The 14431-nt window shown below is 35.1% G+C and overlaps 1 protein-coding gene across 3 annotated transcripts in view; it reads left to right on the top strand.

The window, feature by feature from the left end:
* PPP1CB (protein phosphatase 1 catalytic subunit beta) overlaps positions 1-14431 on the top strand; it is a 37613-nt gene that overhangs the window by 19982 nt on the left and 3200 nt on the right. For all 3 annotated transcript variants that reach the window (XM_004268170.4, XM_012532449.3, XM_049696344.1), the window contains exons 4-8: positions 1077-1307; positions 3176-3280; positions 5387-5458; positions 9846-9997; positions 12733-12867. In XM_004268170.4, the coding sequence (XP_004268218.1) occupies positions 1077-1307; positions 3176-3280; positions 5387-5458; positions 9846-9997; positions 12733-12867 (695 nt within the window). The remainder of the gene's footprint in view (positions 1-1076; positions 1308-3175; positions 3281-5386; positions 5459-9845; positions 9998-12732; positions 12868-14431) is intronic.

Here is a 14431-nt window from a genome sequence, read left to right as displayed (position 1 = left end):
GTTTGATAGTGCAGTTTTTCTTCTAGTAACTGTTAGTATTTGTCACTTAGCTTTTATGAACTTAACCATCAGCTTTTGTTCAATCAAGGATTATTTGCTATATGCAGACCTTTTCATTCCCCTGCATGTTTTTTAGTGATCCACATTCACACCATGTAACCTGCAGATGCATAGTGTGCTCTTTAAATACTTTTTTCCTCTTATGTGGCTTATTAAGTCATGTACTTGGTGTTCCTTTATACAGTGCGTAGCAATTAAGAGATATTAACTAAGTAAATGTTGAATAAATTAATTAGCTTAGAGTATCACCTGTAAGAGGTGGTAGTTGAAATTTTGTGGAAATGAAGCAAATTATGTCATCTTAAAATTAAAGTGAGTCATATTCTCAACAAGATACTCAAATGCTTTAATACAGGAATAATTTGAAGGTAGTAGAAGTTATTTATACTAAATATTTCTAAGTTTTTGCTGTTTGCTCACTACTAGGTATAAAAAAGTGGACCTAAGTTAAACTACCAGATAGTGTAACTGTATTAGCATAACAAATTATCCCAAAACTTTGTGGCTTAACAACATTAATTTATCATCTCATAGTTTCTGTGGGTTAAGAATTCAGGCACAGCTTAGCTGGGTCCTTTGGGTCTGAGTCTCTCACAGCCTGTTAAGGTGTCATCTGTGCCTGCAGTCATCTCAGGGCTCAGTTGTGAAAGGATTCAGTTCCTTATGGGCCAATGGACTGAGGACCTCCGTTCCTAATGAGTTGTTGACCAAAGGCCTCCTTTAGTTCTTTACCAGATGTGCTTCTCCATTAGGTGGCTTCATCATCCAGCATGAGAGAAGGCAAGAGAGAGTGCAAGCAAGATGGGAAGTTACAATTTTTTGTAACTTTATCTCAGAAGTGAAAGCCCATCTCACTTTTGCTGTATCCTCTTTGTTAGAAGTAAGTCACTAGCTACGGCCCACATTCAAGAGAAGAGGATTACATAAGGGTATAAACATTGAGAATCATTTCATAGAAGCTGTCTGTGTACCACAGTAACCATAAATTTTCTAAAACTGTTTTTTTCTATTTTTAGGAGATATTCATGGACAGTATACAGATTTACTGCGATTATTTGAATATGGAGGTTTCCCCCCAGAAGCCAACTATCTTTTCTTAGGAGATTATGTGGACAGAGGAAAGCAGTCTTTGGAAACCATTTGTTTGCTGTTGGCCTATAAAATCAAATATCCCGAGAACTTCTTTCTCTTAAGAGGAAACCATGAGTGTGCTAGCATCAATCGCATTTATGGATTCTATGATGAATGTAAGTAAAAATAAAAGCTTATTTCTTATTAAAGGAAAAATTCCTTAATAGTTTTCCATTTCAAAAGAGTTCCTTCAATTCAGAGTTTTTAAAAATGTGGTCTATCAAACAGAAGCCCAAGAAGAGAGCCTTACATAAAAGAGGAACCTAAAACTGGGAAACATGTTATTAATTAAATTGGTTCCTATCTCCTTGGTCATGTTGTTTCAGGTTAATTGCAGCTTACTCAGCTGAAAGGCCCTCTTATAATTAGTTTGTATAGTAAAAATATCCAAGTGGAACAGAGGTCACTATAGACAGTAGCCTGTGGTTTTCTAGTCTCCATTAAGGTTTTAACTCTCAACTTTCTTGTGATATGACAGAAACTCTTATTGACCCTGTGTCACAAAGAATATTGAGAAGTTCTATAAAATTATTTAAAAGTTGAAGTTTATTAGAATTTTAATCTGTGCCTGTAAAACTAGAGAGATAAGGATATTGAATACTCTGGATGTCCTTATTTTGTTGTACTCTTTTTCATCAGTAAGAAATCACTGATTCGCTGTTGTGTGGTAGTGTTTCCAAGTGTTAATTACTGAATTACCCTACTACATTTGACTTCGGTGTTTTGCTTTTGTTAGAGTATGGGAGTGAATGAACATGTTTGGTTAATTAAATTTGGAACCAATTAACAATGATTTTCAAATTGAATTTTGTTTTTTAATGCTGAATTCTCCATTAGAATCGCTTTTTGCTTTTTTCCATCCTTAATTATGGTAGAGTTCTTTTAGAACCCCTATCTTCTTGATTCATGTAATCGTTTATTTGACAAATGTTTGAGGATGTATTATATGCCAGGTACTATTCTAAATACTGGGAATGCAGCAGTGCTCAAGAGAGATGATCTCTATTCTTATGGAGTTTACATTCTAGTGGGAGTGATTTTGTATTGATTTTACATATTGCATTTTTATTTCTAACGTGTACTGTTAACGATTTCAGTTGTTTAAATCAGACCAGTAGACAGGAAGTGGATTGAAGTACATCAAGCTGCAACCACTTTTCTAAAGCTACATTAGAAATAGAGGTATATTATTAAAGGATAAAATATGGCCTTGAATATCCTCAAGGATAGAAGTGACATCAAATGAAATGTATGTTGAGAGCAGCTTGTAAACACTTTGAGTTATACTTGTTCATTGAGGGGCAGGTTATGGCATAAAAGCATAGGAAATTAGTGCTTTGTGTCTTTTTATCCCTCCGTTGGGTTAGTTGTTGCAACTTACTGCCAAATTCAGAAAAATCAAGTAACTCCAAAAAGGTGAACGTGCACTTGAGATTGTGCTTGTTGTAGCTCTTTATGCTAGACTCCAGGAAAATTATAGCCTTTGTGTCTCTACTTATACTTACTATGGTGCCAAGTAAAAATTTACTCAGAAGTGAATGCCAGTTAAGCACCTGGAAATTCTCCTTTCTTGGCAGTAAGTTTATGCCGTGTTACCAGTGCACTAGAGTTAAAGCGGACAGTCTCCAGAGGCACCCTTTTCATTTCTGCTTACTTACTTGGCTAGGTATTTAACATTTTGAATGGAAAATTAAACTAATAGTCTATTAGATTGTTTCAAAGTTGCTATATTATAGTGACCTTAAAAGGCAAAAGTGTTTGTTTCATAAAACACCTGGCACTATATTTGTAGTCTTTGTAATTTTACTGAAGGTGCTGAATGTTTATTTTACTTATTACCTTTTTAAAAGTATACAAGTCACACTCATTATAGAAAAAACAAGTGCTAAATAAACATAAAATTGGAATCATTCATAAGTCTGTTGCTGTTAGATAACTAATGAGAACAGTTTTAGATTTATTCTATTCCTTGTCCTTTTTATAGGCAAACGAAGGTTTAATATTAAATTGTGGAAGACCTTCACTGATTGTTTCAACTGTCTGCCTATAGCTGCCATTGTGGATGAGAAGATCTTCTGTTGTCATGGAGGTAGACTAATAAATTCACCTTATGGGTTTTTCTTCTTTTTCTCCCATTATTTAGAAAAGGCCTATAATAATTGAGATGCTGTGGAAAAACAAAGCAGTGCTTATTTGAAAACTCAAGTGATTAAAACTGTTTGAAACATGGCTAAAATGTCTTTTAATAACTAGAAATTTGTGGTTATTTACATAATGAAAATGCAAATTTAGTACTTGTCTTTAAAGAATTTCACATATGAGGATAAACCAGAGTTTTGCTTGAAAAAATGTCTTTCCTTTGCCTCAGTTTTGACAGAAGGATACCTCTACTATCAGTAAAAATGAGAGGATCATGACCATTTTCCCATCTTTATTAAATACTTTTCATCAGAATCCAAATATAATACTAAATATATTTATGTTATATAAATAAATATATAAATATGACATATATATAATATTAAACTCAATGTTTAATGTTCTCACATGCCAAGAGTTCTAGGTTTTATGTAATATGTCTGCTTTAGTCCTAAAAATAATTTTTTAGTAGAATGATAAATTATTCTGTATGACGTGTTAAATAACCTTGAATATATGAAAGTTCATTTGAAAAACTAACATGTGTCTAGCACTTGGCTAGATGCCGTGCAAATATATAGATAGTGTATGATCTGGCTATCTTGAGGCATTTAAAACCTATTGATAAAACATTTTCAAAACAGATAATTGAGTAATGAAAGGAATTTAATTATGTGTATTTGTTGAGACAGTAATTATAGTGAAAAGTCAGGAAAGGTAGAGAATTGTTGGGCAAACATTTACGGAGGCATGGGTTTTGGAGGTGAAAAGGACTTGAGACAGTCTTTCTAGTTGAAGGAATGTGTGAGGACTGGCCTAACTAGAATGTCAAATATATATGGGGAATGATGGGATCAGATTATGGAGGTTTGAACACTGAGCAAAGGAGTTTTTTGAATGGTTTAATAGCCATATTGGGTTTTTGTACAGGGAGATAGTTTAATGAAAATACTATAAGAAAATTAGTTTTTCATCTGTGTGCAGGAAGAATTAAGGTAGAAAAATGCTAAAAGACAGATTGATGCACTTATCTAGGCTTGAGGTAATAATTGTTTATTCTCTGATAGGACATAATTTACTATGTTAATTGAAACATTTTACAGTAGCTACTAAACATGGAAGAAATTGTAGCTCTTGCACATTAGTATAGTTAAGAATAGAAATGTAGTTGGGGCTTCCCTGGTGGCACGGTGGTTGAGAGTCAGCCTGCCGATGCAGGGGACACGGGTTTGTGCCCCGGTCCGGGAAGATCCCACATGCCATGGAGCGGCTAGGCCCGTGAGCCGTGGCCGCTGAGCCTGCGCGTCCGGAGCCTGTGCTCCGCAACGGGAGAGGCCACAACAGTGAGAGGCCCACGTACCACAAAAAAAAGAGAGAGATATGTATATGTATAACAGATTCACTTTGCTCTACACCTGAAACTAACACAACATTGTAAATCAAGTATACTCCAATAAAAATTTTTTTAAAAAAAGAATAGAAATGTAGCAATATGAATATTGAATATGGAATGTGAGACTTGAATTGTCTACCAAAGAGAAATACTAGGTTACTTAAAAGATTTCTAAGTATTTTCATGTGCTTTTTGTTTATCTTTCTGATCAACAGTTATGCTTTTATGTAAGAAATTGAGCATGTTGGAGTGGGATGTAGGAAGGTCTTAATGGGACATGGTGAGCACTTTAAGTAAACATATTTAAGTGGTAAGAAGTGGCAAAACTTCTTAGTAGGAAGGATTGGAATTGAGTGCGTTCCTATGAAGAGCAGGGAATGATTGGAAAGAAAGAAGAGTGGTAGGATTTTTTTTTCCTTGAAAAATCTTTTGAAATGAAAAGTTTTATTCCCCTGGTAGGGAAAAATGGAGAAGACCTAATGGTAATGTTCTGTTATATCAAAGTGGGATTCTATTTAATAACCCAATATATTAAAGATAACATTGAAAGGAACACTTGAAGTATCTTTAATTTCACATAGTAAATCTACTTTGATTAAATGCTTTTTATTTGAGTGAAAATTTTTCCGATGTCAGTACTATGAGTCATCTTTTCATTTATAGGACTGTCACCAGACTTGCAATCCATGGAGCAGATTCGGAGAATTATGAGACCCACTGATGTCCCTGATACAGGTTAAGTGTATAGAGAAGTTTAATCAACATTTAATGTAAAATGTTGGCATATTTGAAGTTAATTATATTTAATGGAAGTAGGATTATATTGTGTAATAAATAATAGAGCTTTTTTTATAGTCAATAAACTAACTACAGATTACTTGGAATAATACAAAATATTTCACTTTCCACTAATACTCCAAAGTACAGAAGTTTTAAATTTTATATATAACCATAATATGGTTCTGTCAAACTTACTTTTCACAAAAGTTCTGCTATTGAGTCCCCTTACCTTCCAGTCTTTCTAAATTCCTTTATTCATATCAACATTGGTTATGTTCTTCAAACAGTTGTTAAAAATTAGTCGAAAGATTTTAAATTAAAATAGTCTTTCTTAACCAAGGTTACAATTACCTTCTTTTACTTTATCTAGTAGTTTTCTGTTATTTTCTGTATCATCTATATTTCAAAGTTTTAGAGCTCTTAAGGCTCTTGAGACAGAAGGCTCTAGAGATGTGTGGTTAATGTTATGAAAATTGTGAACATTTATGTGAAAAAAAATATGAAAATTGACTATGCAGATATTGAGAATAACTTTCAGATTTTCAGTAAAGCAAATAAAACAGAAGCAAATAAGTTCCAACTGAGGATAAATTGCTGTGTTGATTAACAAATAAGCTTAATGTAATTTTATAAATAAATGTTAGGTACAGTTGCCACTTACCCTGACTTTTCTGTTGGCTTTTAAAGGATAATTATTCATATTTGAGTACTGGTATATGTATTAATTACGGTGTTCATATCATAAAATACCATGAAGACCTGTGAATTGAATGCAGTTAGTGTGTTGTTTCCTCAGTTCAACTTTTGCTTAAAACATCAGTACCTTTCTGTGTGACATTTTCTGACAACCAGTGTGTGCAGTTTTTCCATACCACAGCCTATTCTCCAAAACCATGTGGGTATCTGGCAGTTCATTTCAATTCTGACACTAACCCCTGAAGTTAGCCCAGACCCCACAGGTTAAGGGCTCCATTCCACAATTCTGCTCCCACTTCAGATGCCAGCCTCAAGTGGGGTCTCCAGGAGAACCACACTTCTGCCTGGCAGACTACAAATTCAGAGGTTCCCACAACCACTTCCTCAGATGCTTTACTTAGACATGTACCAGTTTATTATAAAGGATACAAATTCAGGAACAGCCACATGGAAGAGATACACAGGGCAAAGGTATGGGGAGAGCCCCATGTTGGTAGGTGAACAGCTTCCACACCCTTTGGCATCAGCGTGTTCACCAACCTGGAAGCTACCCAAATCTAGTTGTTCAAGGGTTTTTATAGAACTTCGTTTCTAGCCCTCCACTCTCACCCCTCCCCAGAGGTGGCGGGTACGGAGTGGGAGGACTGAAAGTTCTAACTCTCTAACCCTGTGTTTGGTCTTTGTGCTGACTGGGTCCCATGGTGAAGTTTCTGGGTCCCTCCCAATCCACCTAGGTCCCCTCATTAGCCTAAACTCAGGTGTGATGGAAAGGAGGCTCCTTATGAACAACAAGACACTTCTATCAGGAAATTCCAAGGGTTTTAGCTTTGTGCCAGGAATGGGAACAAAGACCAAAAGTATTTTTATTATGTCATACTATTAAAAGCATTAACAAAAGCAAAATTGCCCTTTCGCTCAGTTTCTACCAGGCTTTTAAAAAAAAAAAAAACAAAAAAACTTACATTATTGGATTAATTGTCCCGTTATCTGTGTAGTCAGACCCACCGTATACCTATTATATTCATCAGTTCTCAACAAACTAATATCTAAAATGAGGATCGCCTAGAGCGCCATAGGGTCTAGAAATCCTATTATACATTAGGAACATTATATATATATGGAGGGGAAAGGTCTTTTAGCTTACTGATAAGAGAATTATTTATTGGTAATTTTGTAAAGGAGAATTGATTATTCATCAAATAGGGTTGGGCTGGATGGTACTAACTTCATTTCCCACTCTTAAGATCCAAAGACTATAGAAAAGTAAGCATTAAAAAATATTTGTGAACCAGTGCCTGAGTAAATCATGGCTAAACCTCTAAATTGGATTGTTAATAACATGCATCTGGTTGCTTGTTTTCAAGTGTGATTGTACTGTTTTACTCAGTGTACTAAAGTATACTGAAAGTGTAATGATACCACTCAGAATGCTACTCATGACTATAAAGCAACCGTTATAAACAGTTGTATAGATCCTCTATTATCAGTAAGCCACCAACATACTGCATATTGCAGTAAGTTGTCTCATAACTTACTTGAGTGACACGATGTTTTTGTATTGATTATAAAAAGAAAACATGCATTTTTCCAGATTCTGATTATAATTATAGAATATATTTGACCAAACCTAATAGAAACTAGTATTTAAATAATAGGGTATTTATTTAAAATAAGGTACAATATAAATATCAAGTGATACCATCTTCAGAGCTTCTGTTTTTGGTATAGTTCAGACATAAATCAGTTTCAAGGATGGCACGTTAGGTTTCTCTTTTTATCATATTTTAATGGGAAGTTTCCGAGATGCTAAAAACAGTCATTTTGAGCTTTCATATTCTCTGTAATCTTTAGAAATTTAATTTATAAATTATGTTTTTTGAGACAATAGCCTAATGATTATATTGCTTATTCATTAGGGATTGGATTATAAACATTGAACCTTGACTCTGAGATTTTTGTCTCAATCCATTAAGATTAAGGAACGCCACATTGTTACTGCTACAGTTATTTGATTTTGTACGCATCTAGGCTGTTGCATTTTCCAGATAATTCCAAAAGCAACTACATTCTAGTTTTATTGTCACATTAAAATTATAGAATAATATTTTGACCTCACTGCTTCTTCTGTGGAAACGGACTGGAAAGTATGAGCATTATAGAGCAGTGTGTGTGTGTATTTAAAGAATCAGCTTCTGATTCTTTAGAGACCAGAAAGAGCTTTTAAACTGAGACCATCCCAATGGATTTTGTATGCTGGTGGATTTCTTAAAACATCATGACAGGAGTTTAGGAAATAATGATAGAAATTAAGCGTGCATTGCCACGATTTCTACAGGGTGTTTTAGATACTTCCCCTATCAAGATAAGCTGTACTTGACTCAAAATGAAGATCTCCTTTCGTGATAAGCTATATTATGAGGTATATGGATTATCAAAAAAAACTTTAACGCTGACTCATTCTAAAATAGTCTTCCCTTAGTACCATAGTTCTTAGAAAACTAAATATTACCATCTCAACATCCACCCTTTCTTAATCTCACTACAACTTGACTTTACCCTCTCTCTTCCCCTCAACCATCAAGATATTGCTTTCATTATGGTCTAGTAATGTAATTGTAAATAGCATAGGTTTTTGTCCTAATCCACTTGTTCATTGTACTTGAGACTTAACCATTTCCTACTTCTAGATAATTCTTACCCTTTCAGGAGATCCTACTATTCTAATCTCTTCCTTTTGTTTTGACTATTCCTTCCCAATACTTTTTGCTCATTCCTTCTCTGCCTGCTTATTAAGTGTTTGATTCCTGTTCATTTACTGGTCTTCTTACTTTACATTCCCAAGATGGTCTCAGTCCCTTCTAAGATTTACACTACTATTAGTAAGATGAAGATACTTAGATAAATATTTTTAGCTCTGACCTCTTTTTTTTAAGCCCAAAACATTCTAAAGTCAAGGATCTGATCTGATTTTGTTCCTCCATATACTTTATTTAAATCCTCCAGGCCTTTGTAGAAAATGTTTTCTTCCATCAAATTGATCTATAGATCAAATTAGTTCCAATGAAATCTTGATTAGGTCTACAGAATTTGACAGACTGATTCAGAGATTTATATGTGGAAGAACAAAGGATTAAAAGTAACCAAGACAATCCTGAAGAAAAATATTAAGCAGGGGGTAGGCCTACCAAATAGGAAGATTTATTTAAAAGCTCTAGTGTGTTATTGGCTCAGTGTTAAATAAAGTAGATTAATGGAATAGACTACAGCACCAGAAACAGGATAGTTAGCTCTGTAAGGAAAGGATGAACTATTCAGGAAATGCTACTGGGTCAATTGGTTATCCATACAGAGAAACTATAGACAAAAGACGGACAACCTTTTCCAATATATGCTTTAGAGTGAGCCATGCACACATGTCTTATCTGTGGAAAGGGTTGGCGAGTACTGCTTTAAGTCGGGCACAATTGTATTTGCATGGTTACTTTAACAAAAAATGGCTAAGTTTGATAGGCTGGGATACTAGGGGGCAAGTGATTATTACTATTATTAAAGGGTAAGAGGACAGGAGAACAAATGTGATGTAGATATACTTTATTTTATAAATTTTGTTTTGTTTTTTTCATTGCTGTGTTTTTATTCTTTAAAGGGTTGCTCTGTGATTTGCTGTGGTCTGACCCAGATAAGGATGTGCAAGGTTGGGGAGAAAATGATCGTGGTGTTTCCTTCACTTTTGGAGCTGATGTAGTCAGTAAATTTCTGAATCGTCATGATTTAGACTTGATTTGTCGAGCTCATCAGGTATGAAATAACAAAACTTGGATGTTTTGATGTTTATTAACTTCATCCAGGTGTACTCCTTTTATTTTTGAGGAAATTGAGATCCAAGAAAGCTAATTATACAAGGAAAGCAGTAGAAGAGATAAAGCCTATACCTTGATCTCACAATTAACAATCTAATGATTAGTTAACCCTTTCTCACCCTCTAAGGGGAAAGGTTTCAAAGGAATATATTTTTGTAGTGTACTGCAATACTAACAAATTTTTCAGTTCTTGTCTGAAGCTTTCTAGAAATATTTGACCCCATTTTAATATGATAGTTACATATTATAGATAAAAATCAAATGAACTGTGTGGATTTTGATAAGAACAAACCACACTGTAAAGAGACAATTGGGGAAATTCGATTATAGGCTAGGTATTAGATATCAAGGAGTTGTTGTTAATTGTTTTAGCTCTGTGATGATACATATTGCTATGTAAGAAGGATGTCCATATTTTTCAAAATGCCTCCTCAAGTATATAGGGTAAGATGATGTATCTAGGGTTTGTTTTAAAATAACAAAAGTAAGATGCAGACATAGAGAATGGACTTGAGGACACGGGGAGAGGGAAGGGTAAGCTGGGAAGCAGTGAGAGAGTGGCATGGACATACATACACTACCAAATGTAAAATAGATAGCTAGTGGGAAGCAGCCACATAGCACAGGGAGATCAGCTCAGTTCTTTGTGTCCGTGTAGAGGGGTGGGATAAGGAGGGCGGGAGGAGATATGGGGATATATGTATATGTGTAGCTGATTCACTTTGTTTTAAAGCAGAAGTTAACACACCATTGTGAAGCAGTTATACTCCAGTAAAGATGTTAAAAAAATAAAATACATCAGCAGAGAAAAGCGGGGGTGAATAAATGAAATAAATGTAGCAAAGTCTTGGTAATTATTGAATCAGGTTGGTGAGTAAATGGGAGTTTATTGAACTCTCTCTAGTTTTGTGTATATTTGAATTTTCATTGAAAAAAAATACATGTACAATTTAGGCGTATTTGGGGGTTTTTTGTCCTTCACCGATAGATTATATACTCCGCGGGCCTCTCACTGTTGTGGCCTCTCCCATTGCGGAGCACAGGCTTAGCGACCATGGCTCACGGGCCCAGCCGCTCCGCGGCATGTGGGATCTTCCTGGACCAGGGCACGAACCCGTGTCCCCTGCATCGGCAGGTGGACTCTCAACCACTGCGCCACCAGGGAAGCCCAGATTATATACTCTTTAAGGAGAGAATTGTGACTTGTTGGCCTTTGACTATCCACTGCCTTGTGAATTTACTGACATATTGTAACATGTAATTAGTGTTTGTTAACAAAAGCTTATTTTAACAATATATCAAGTCCTCATGCTCTCTAGAACATAACTAATTTAAAATACATTGAAAAGCATTTTTTAAAATCTTTTTTTGCTACTTTTTTAATTATTTGAAATTTGTAAGTATAATACTTAAAGATTCCTTGTTATTTCTTCGTTAAGGCAAAATTTGTTAATTATATGCTATTCTACAGTACTCCCCTTTTTTCTGTGGTCTTGCTCCCCATAACCCTTGACTACTTCTACCTTCTTTATGTGATCCTATGTGATAACAAAGATGACAGGCCTCTCATTTTCTGCACATGTTGTATATCAAATGCCTTTTTTTCTATTAAAATTTCCTAGTTCAATTAAGTGAAGTTATGTCCCCAAATCCTTTGCTTTGGGCATATTTTTTAATCAGTGAACATTGTATTTATAGTTTAGGTAAATTAAAATAAGTCTTCCACAAGATAACAGGGCAGAGTTGCTGGGTTTCCTAATGAAATATCCACTGATAATCAGTTTTTTCAGCTATAGGTCTCTATTCATTTGTCTTTTCAGAAATAGTGATGATTTTTAAAAGTCAGGTTACTGAACTACCTTAGTTTGCATGATCTTTTTCTAGACACCTCCAAAATCCTGTTCTGCTTATTTTCAAACTTACTGTTTCTAAAATTAAGAGATTTATGATGGGAAACAACACAAACTACAGATATTTCCTTTTTTTAAAACCCTGTTCTTTTAGTAAATACGTGAATAAATAAACAAGTGAACGAGCAAACTAAGAACTAAAAGGACATACTGAGTGCCAAGCAGTATGCTGAGCTGGAGTAGATAAGGTGGACAGAGTCTTAACAGAAAAGGTTAATATCTAAATTTTACCATGAGGTAATAACAACCGGCACATGTACCTGATACTAAAGTAGGAATTATATAAAAATGTAAATAATTGTGGAAGTGCTTTCTCCAAGTATTGTAGGATAATTTTGCTTAATCAAAGAATACCTAGAAGACTTTAGAAAGTATTCTTGCCTACTACAAATAAATAGAAAATATTTACATGTCATTGCATACCTCTCAAATCTGTAGACTGGGAAACATAAATTGTTTAGTTCACTCATTAAATCATTAAGGAAAAGAGTTACACACAAAGAAGTGTAATCTATAGGCAGCTAATTTTTTGTAGCGTTATCTGTGTACAGTAAGCTCAACTTAGTAAAAGTTTTCAGTGTGTGGCTATGTAATACTAATAGGAAATTAGAAAGTGGAACAAAAATCAAGCTTCCAAAACAAAACAGGGTTTTGTTTTTCTTTTCAGGTATTTGTCACATTAATCTTAATTAGTATTAATGGTTGAGAATTTCAAAGAACACATAAATAAGTGTGTTTTTTCTTTTGACTTTTCCTTTGCCAGGTGGTGGAAGATGGATATGAATTCTTTGCTAAGCGACAATTGGTAACCCTATTTTCAGCCCCAAATTACTGTGGCGAGTTTGATAATGCTGGTGGAATGATGAGTGTGGATGAAACTTTGATGTGTTCATTTCAGGTATGATATAATATATAAACTTTGAACAACTAGAAATCTCTTTTTTTCTTTGTTTTTTTGTTTGTTTTGTTTTTTGCGGTACACGGACCTCTCACTGTTGTGGCCTCTCCTGTTGCGGAGCACAGGCTCCGGACGCACAGGCTCAGCGGCCATGGCTCATGGGCCCAGCTGCTCCGCGGCATGTGGGACCTTCCCGGACCGGGGCACGAACCCGTGTCCCCTGCATTGGCAGGCGGACTCTCAACCACTGCGCCACCAGGGAAGCCCCTCTTTTGTTTTTAATTGAAGTATAGTTGATTTACAATGTTGTGTTAGTTTCTGGTGTAAAGCAGTGATTAAGTTATACATATATATGTATTCTTTTTCATATTCTTTTCCATTGTGATTTATTACAGGATATTGAATATAGTTCCCTGTGTTATACAGTAGAACCTTGTTGTTTATCTAATTTATATATAGTAGTTTGAATCCTCTAATGCCAAACTCCTAATTTATCCCTCCGCCACCCCTTTTCCCCTTTGGTAACCAAAAGGTTTTAACAACTAGAAATCTAATTAAAACTATTGTCAGAAGAATTTTCTTTCAGATTGTGTTCTTCCCTTCAGTTAGTATAGAAAATCAGTTTTGTTCAGAAGTAAAATCACTCATAGACTCCTTTAGAGATTTCTATTTTCATTCACAAACGCTCCAGTCTTTTTGGTATATAACCCATAATTAGAGTTTTAGGAAACCTGAGTCGTGTCAGTCATTCTTGATGCAGATGTTTAAATTGTTAAATTCCTGTATGAATCCTTAGATAGTGGCTTACCTACTAAAAGAATGTAAATTCAGTGAATAATTTAGATTTTGTTTTCTTCTGCAAGATGAATAGGTAGGACAGGCGTTGAGTGGAGAGAGTTATATTATGAACTTCGATTAAAATAATGTAGAATATTTACCTAAGAAAAATTTTCCAGATAATCTTAAAGTATCAATTTGTGAACATAGAGACATTTACATTTTAAAAAGAGACCAGGGCTTCCCTGGTGGCGCAGTGGCTGCGAGTCCTCCTGCCGATGCAGGGGACACGGGTTTGTGCCCCGGTCCGGGAAGATCCCGCATGCCGCGGAGCGGCTAGGCCCATGAGCCATGGCCGCTGAGCCTGCGCGTTCGGAGCCTGTGCTCCGCAATGGGAGAGGCCACAACTGTGAGAGGCCCACGTACCGCAAAAAAAAAAAAAAGAGACCAGCTTTAACTTTAGTGTGCTCCTTAAAATCATTCTTGTTCATGGACTTAAGTCACTTTAATACTTAGCTTTTTGCAAAGGTTATTTTATGTCCTTAATATCACACACTGTATTTCTCTTTTTAAATGTAGAAGGGGTTTGTTTCTATCAGTTAGTAGACTTGAATGCTAAATGTTTGATTTCTCATTTTCAGTTTAAACATAGTAACCAGGCCTTATCCTTCAACAGTTGCCATAATGGAGTTGTATTAATATATCCCGCCCCTCCCACCGGGGCACTATGACACTGTGAATAAAAATGCTTATGAATCTTTTCTACACGTTTTTTATGTAAATACTG

This window comes from Orcinus orca, chromosome 13, assembly GCF_937001465.1.
Source record: "Orcinus orca chromosome 13, mOrcOrc1.1, whole genome shotgun sequence".
NCBI classification, from domain to species: Eukaryota; Metazoa; Chordata; class Mammalia; order Artiodactyla; family Delphinidae; genus Orcinus; species Orcinus orca.
The sequence above is the reverse complement of the archived record's forward strand: the minus strand, read 5'-3'. Positions and strand labels throughout refer to the sequence as shown.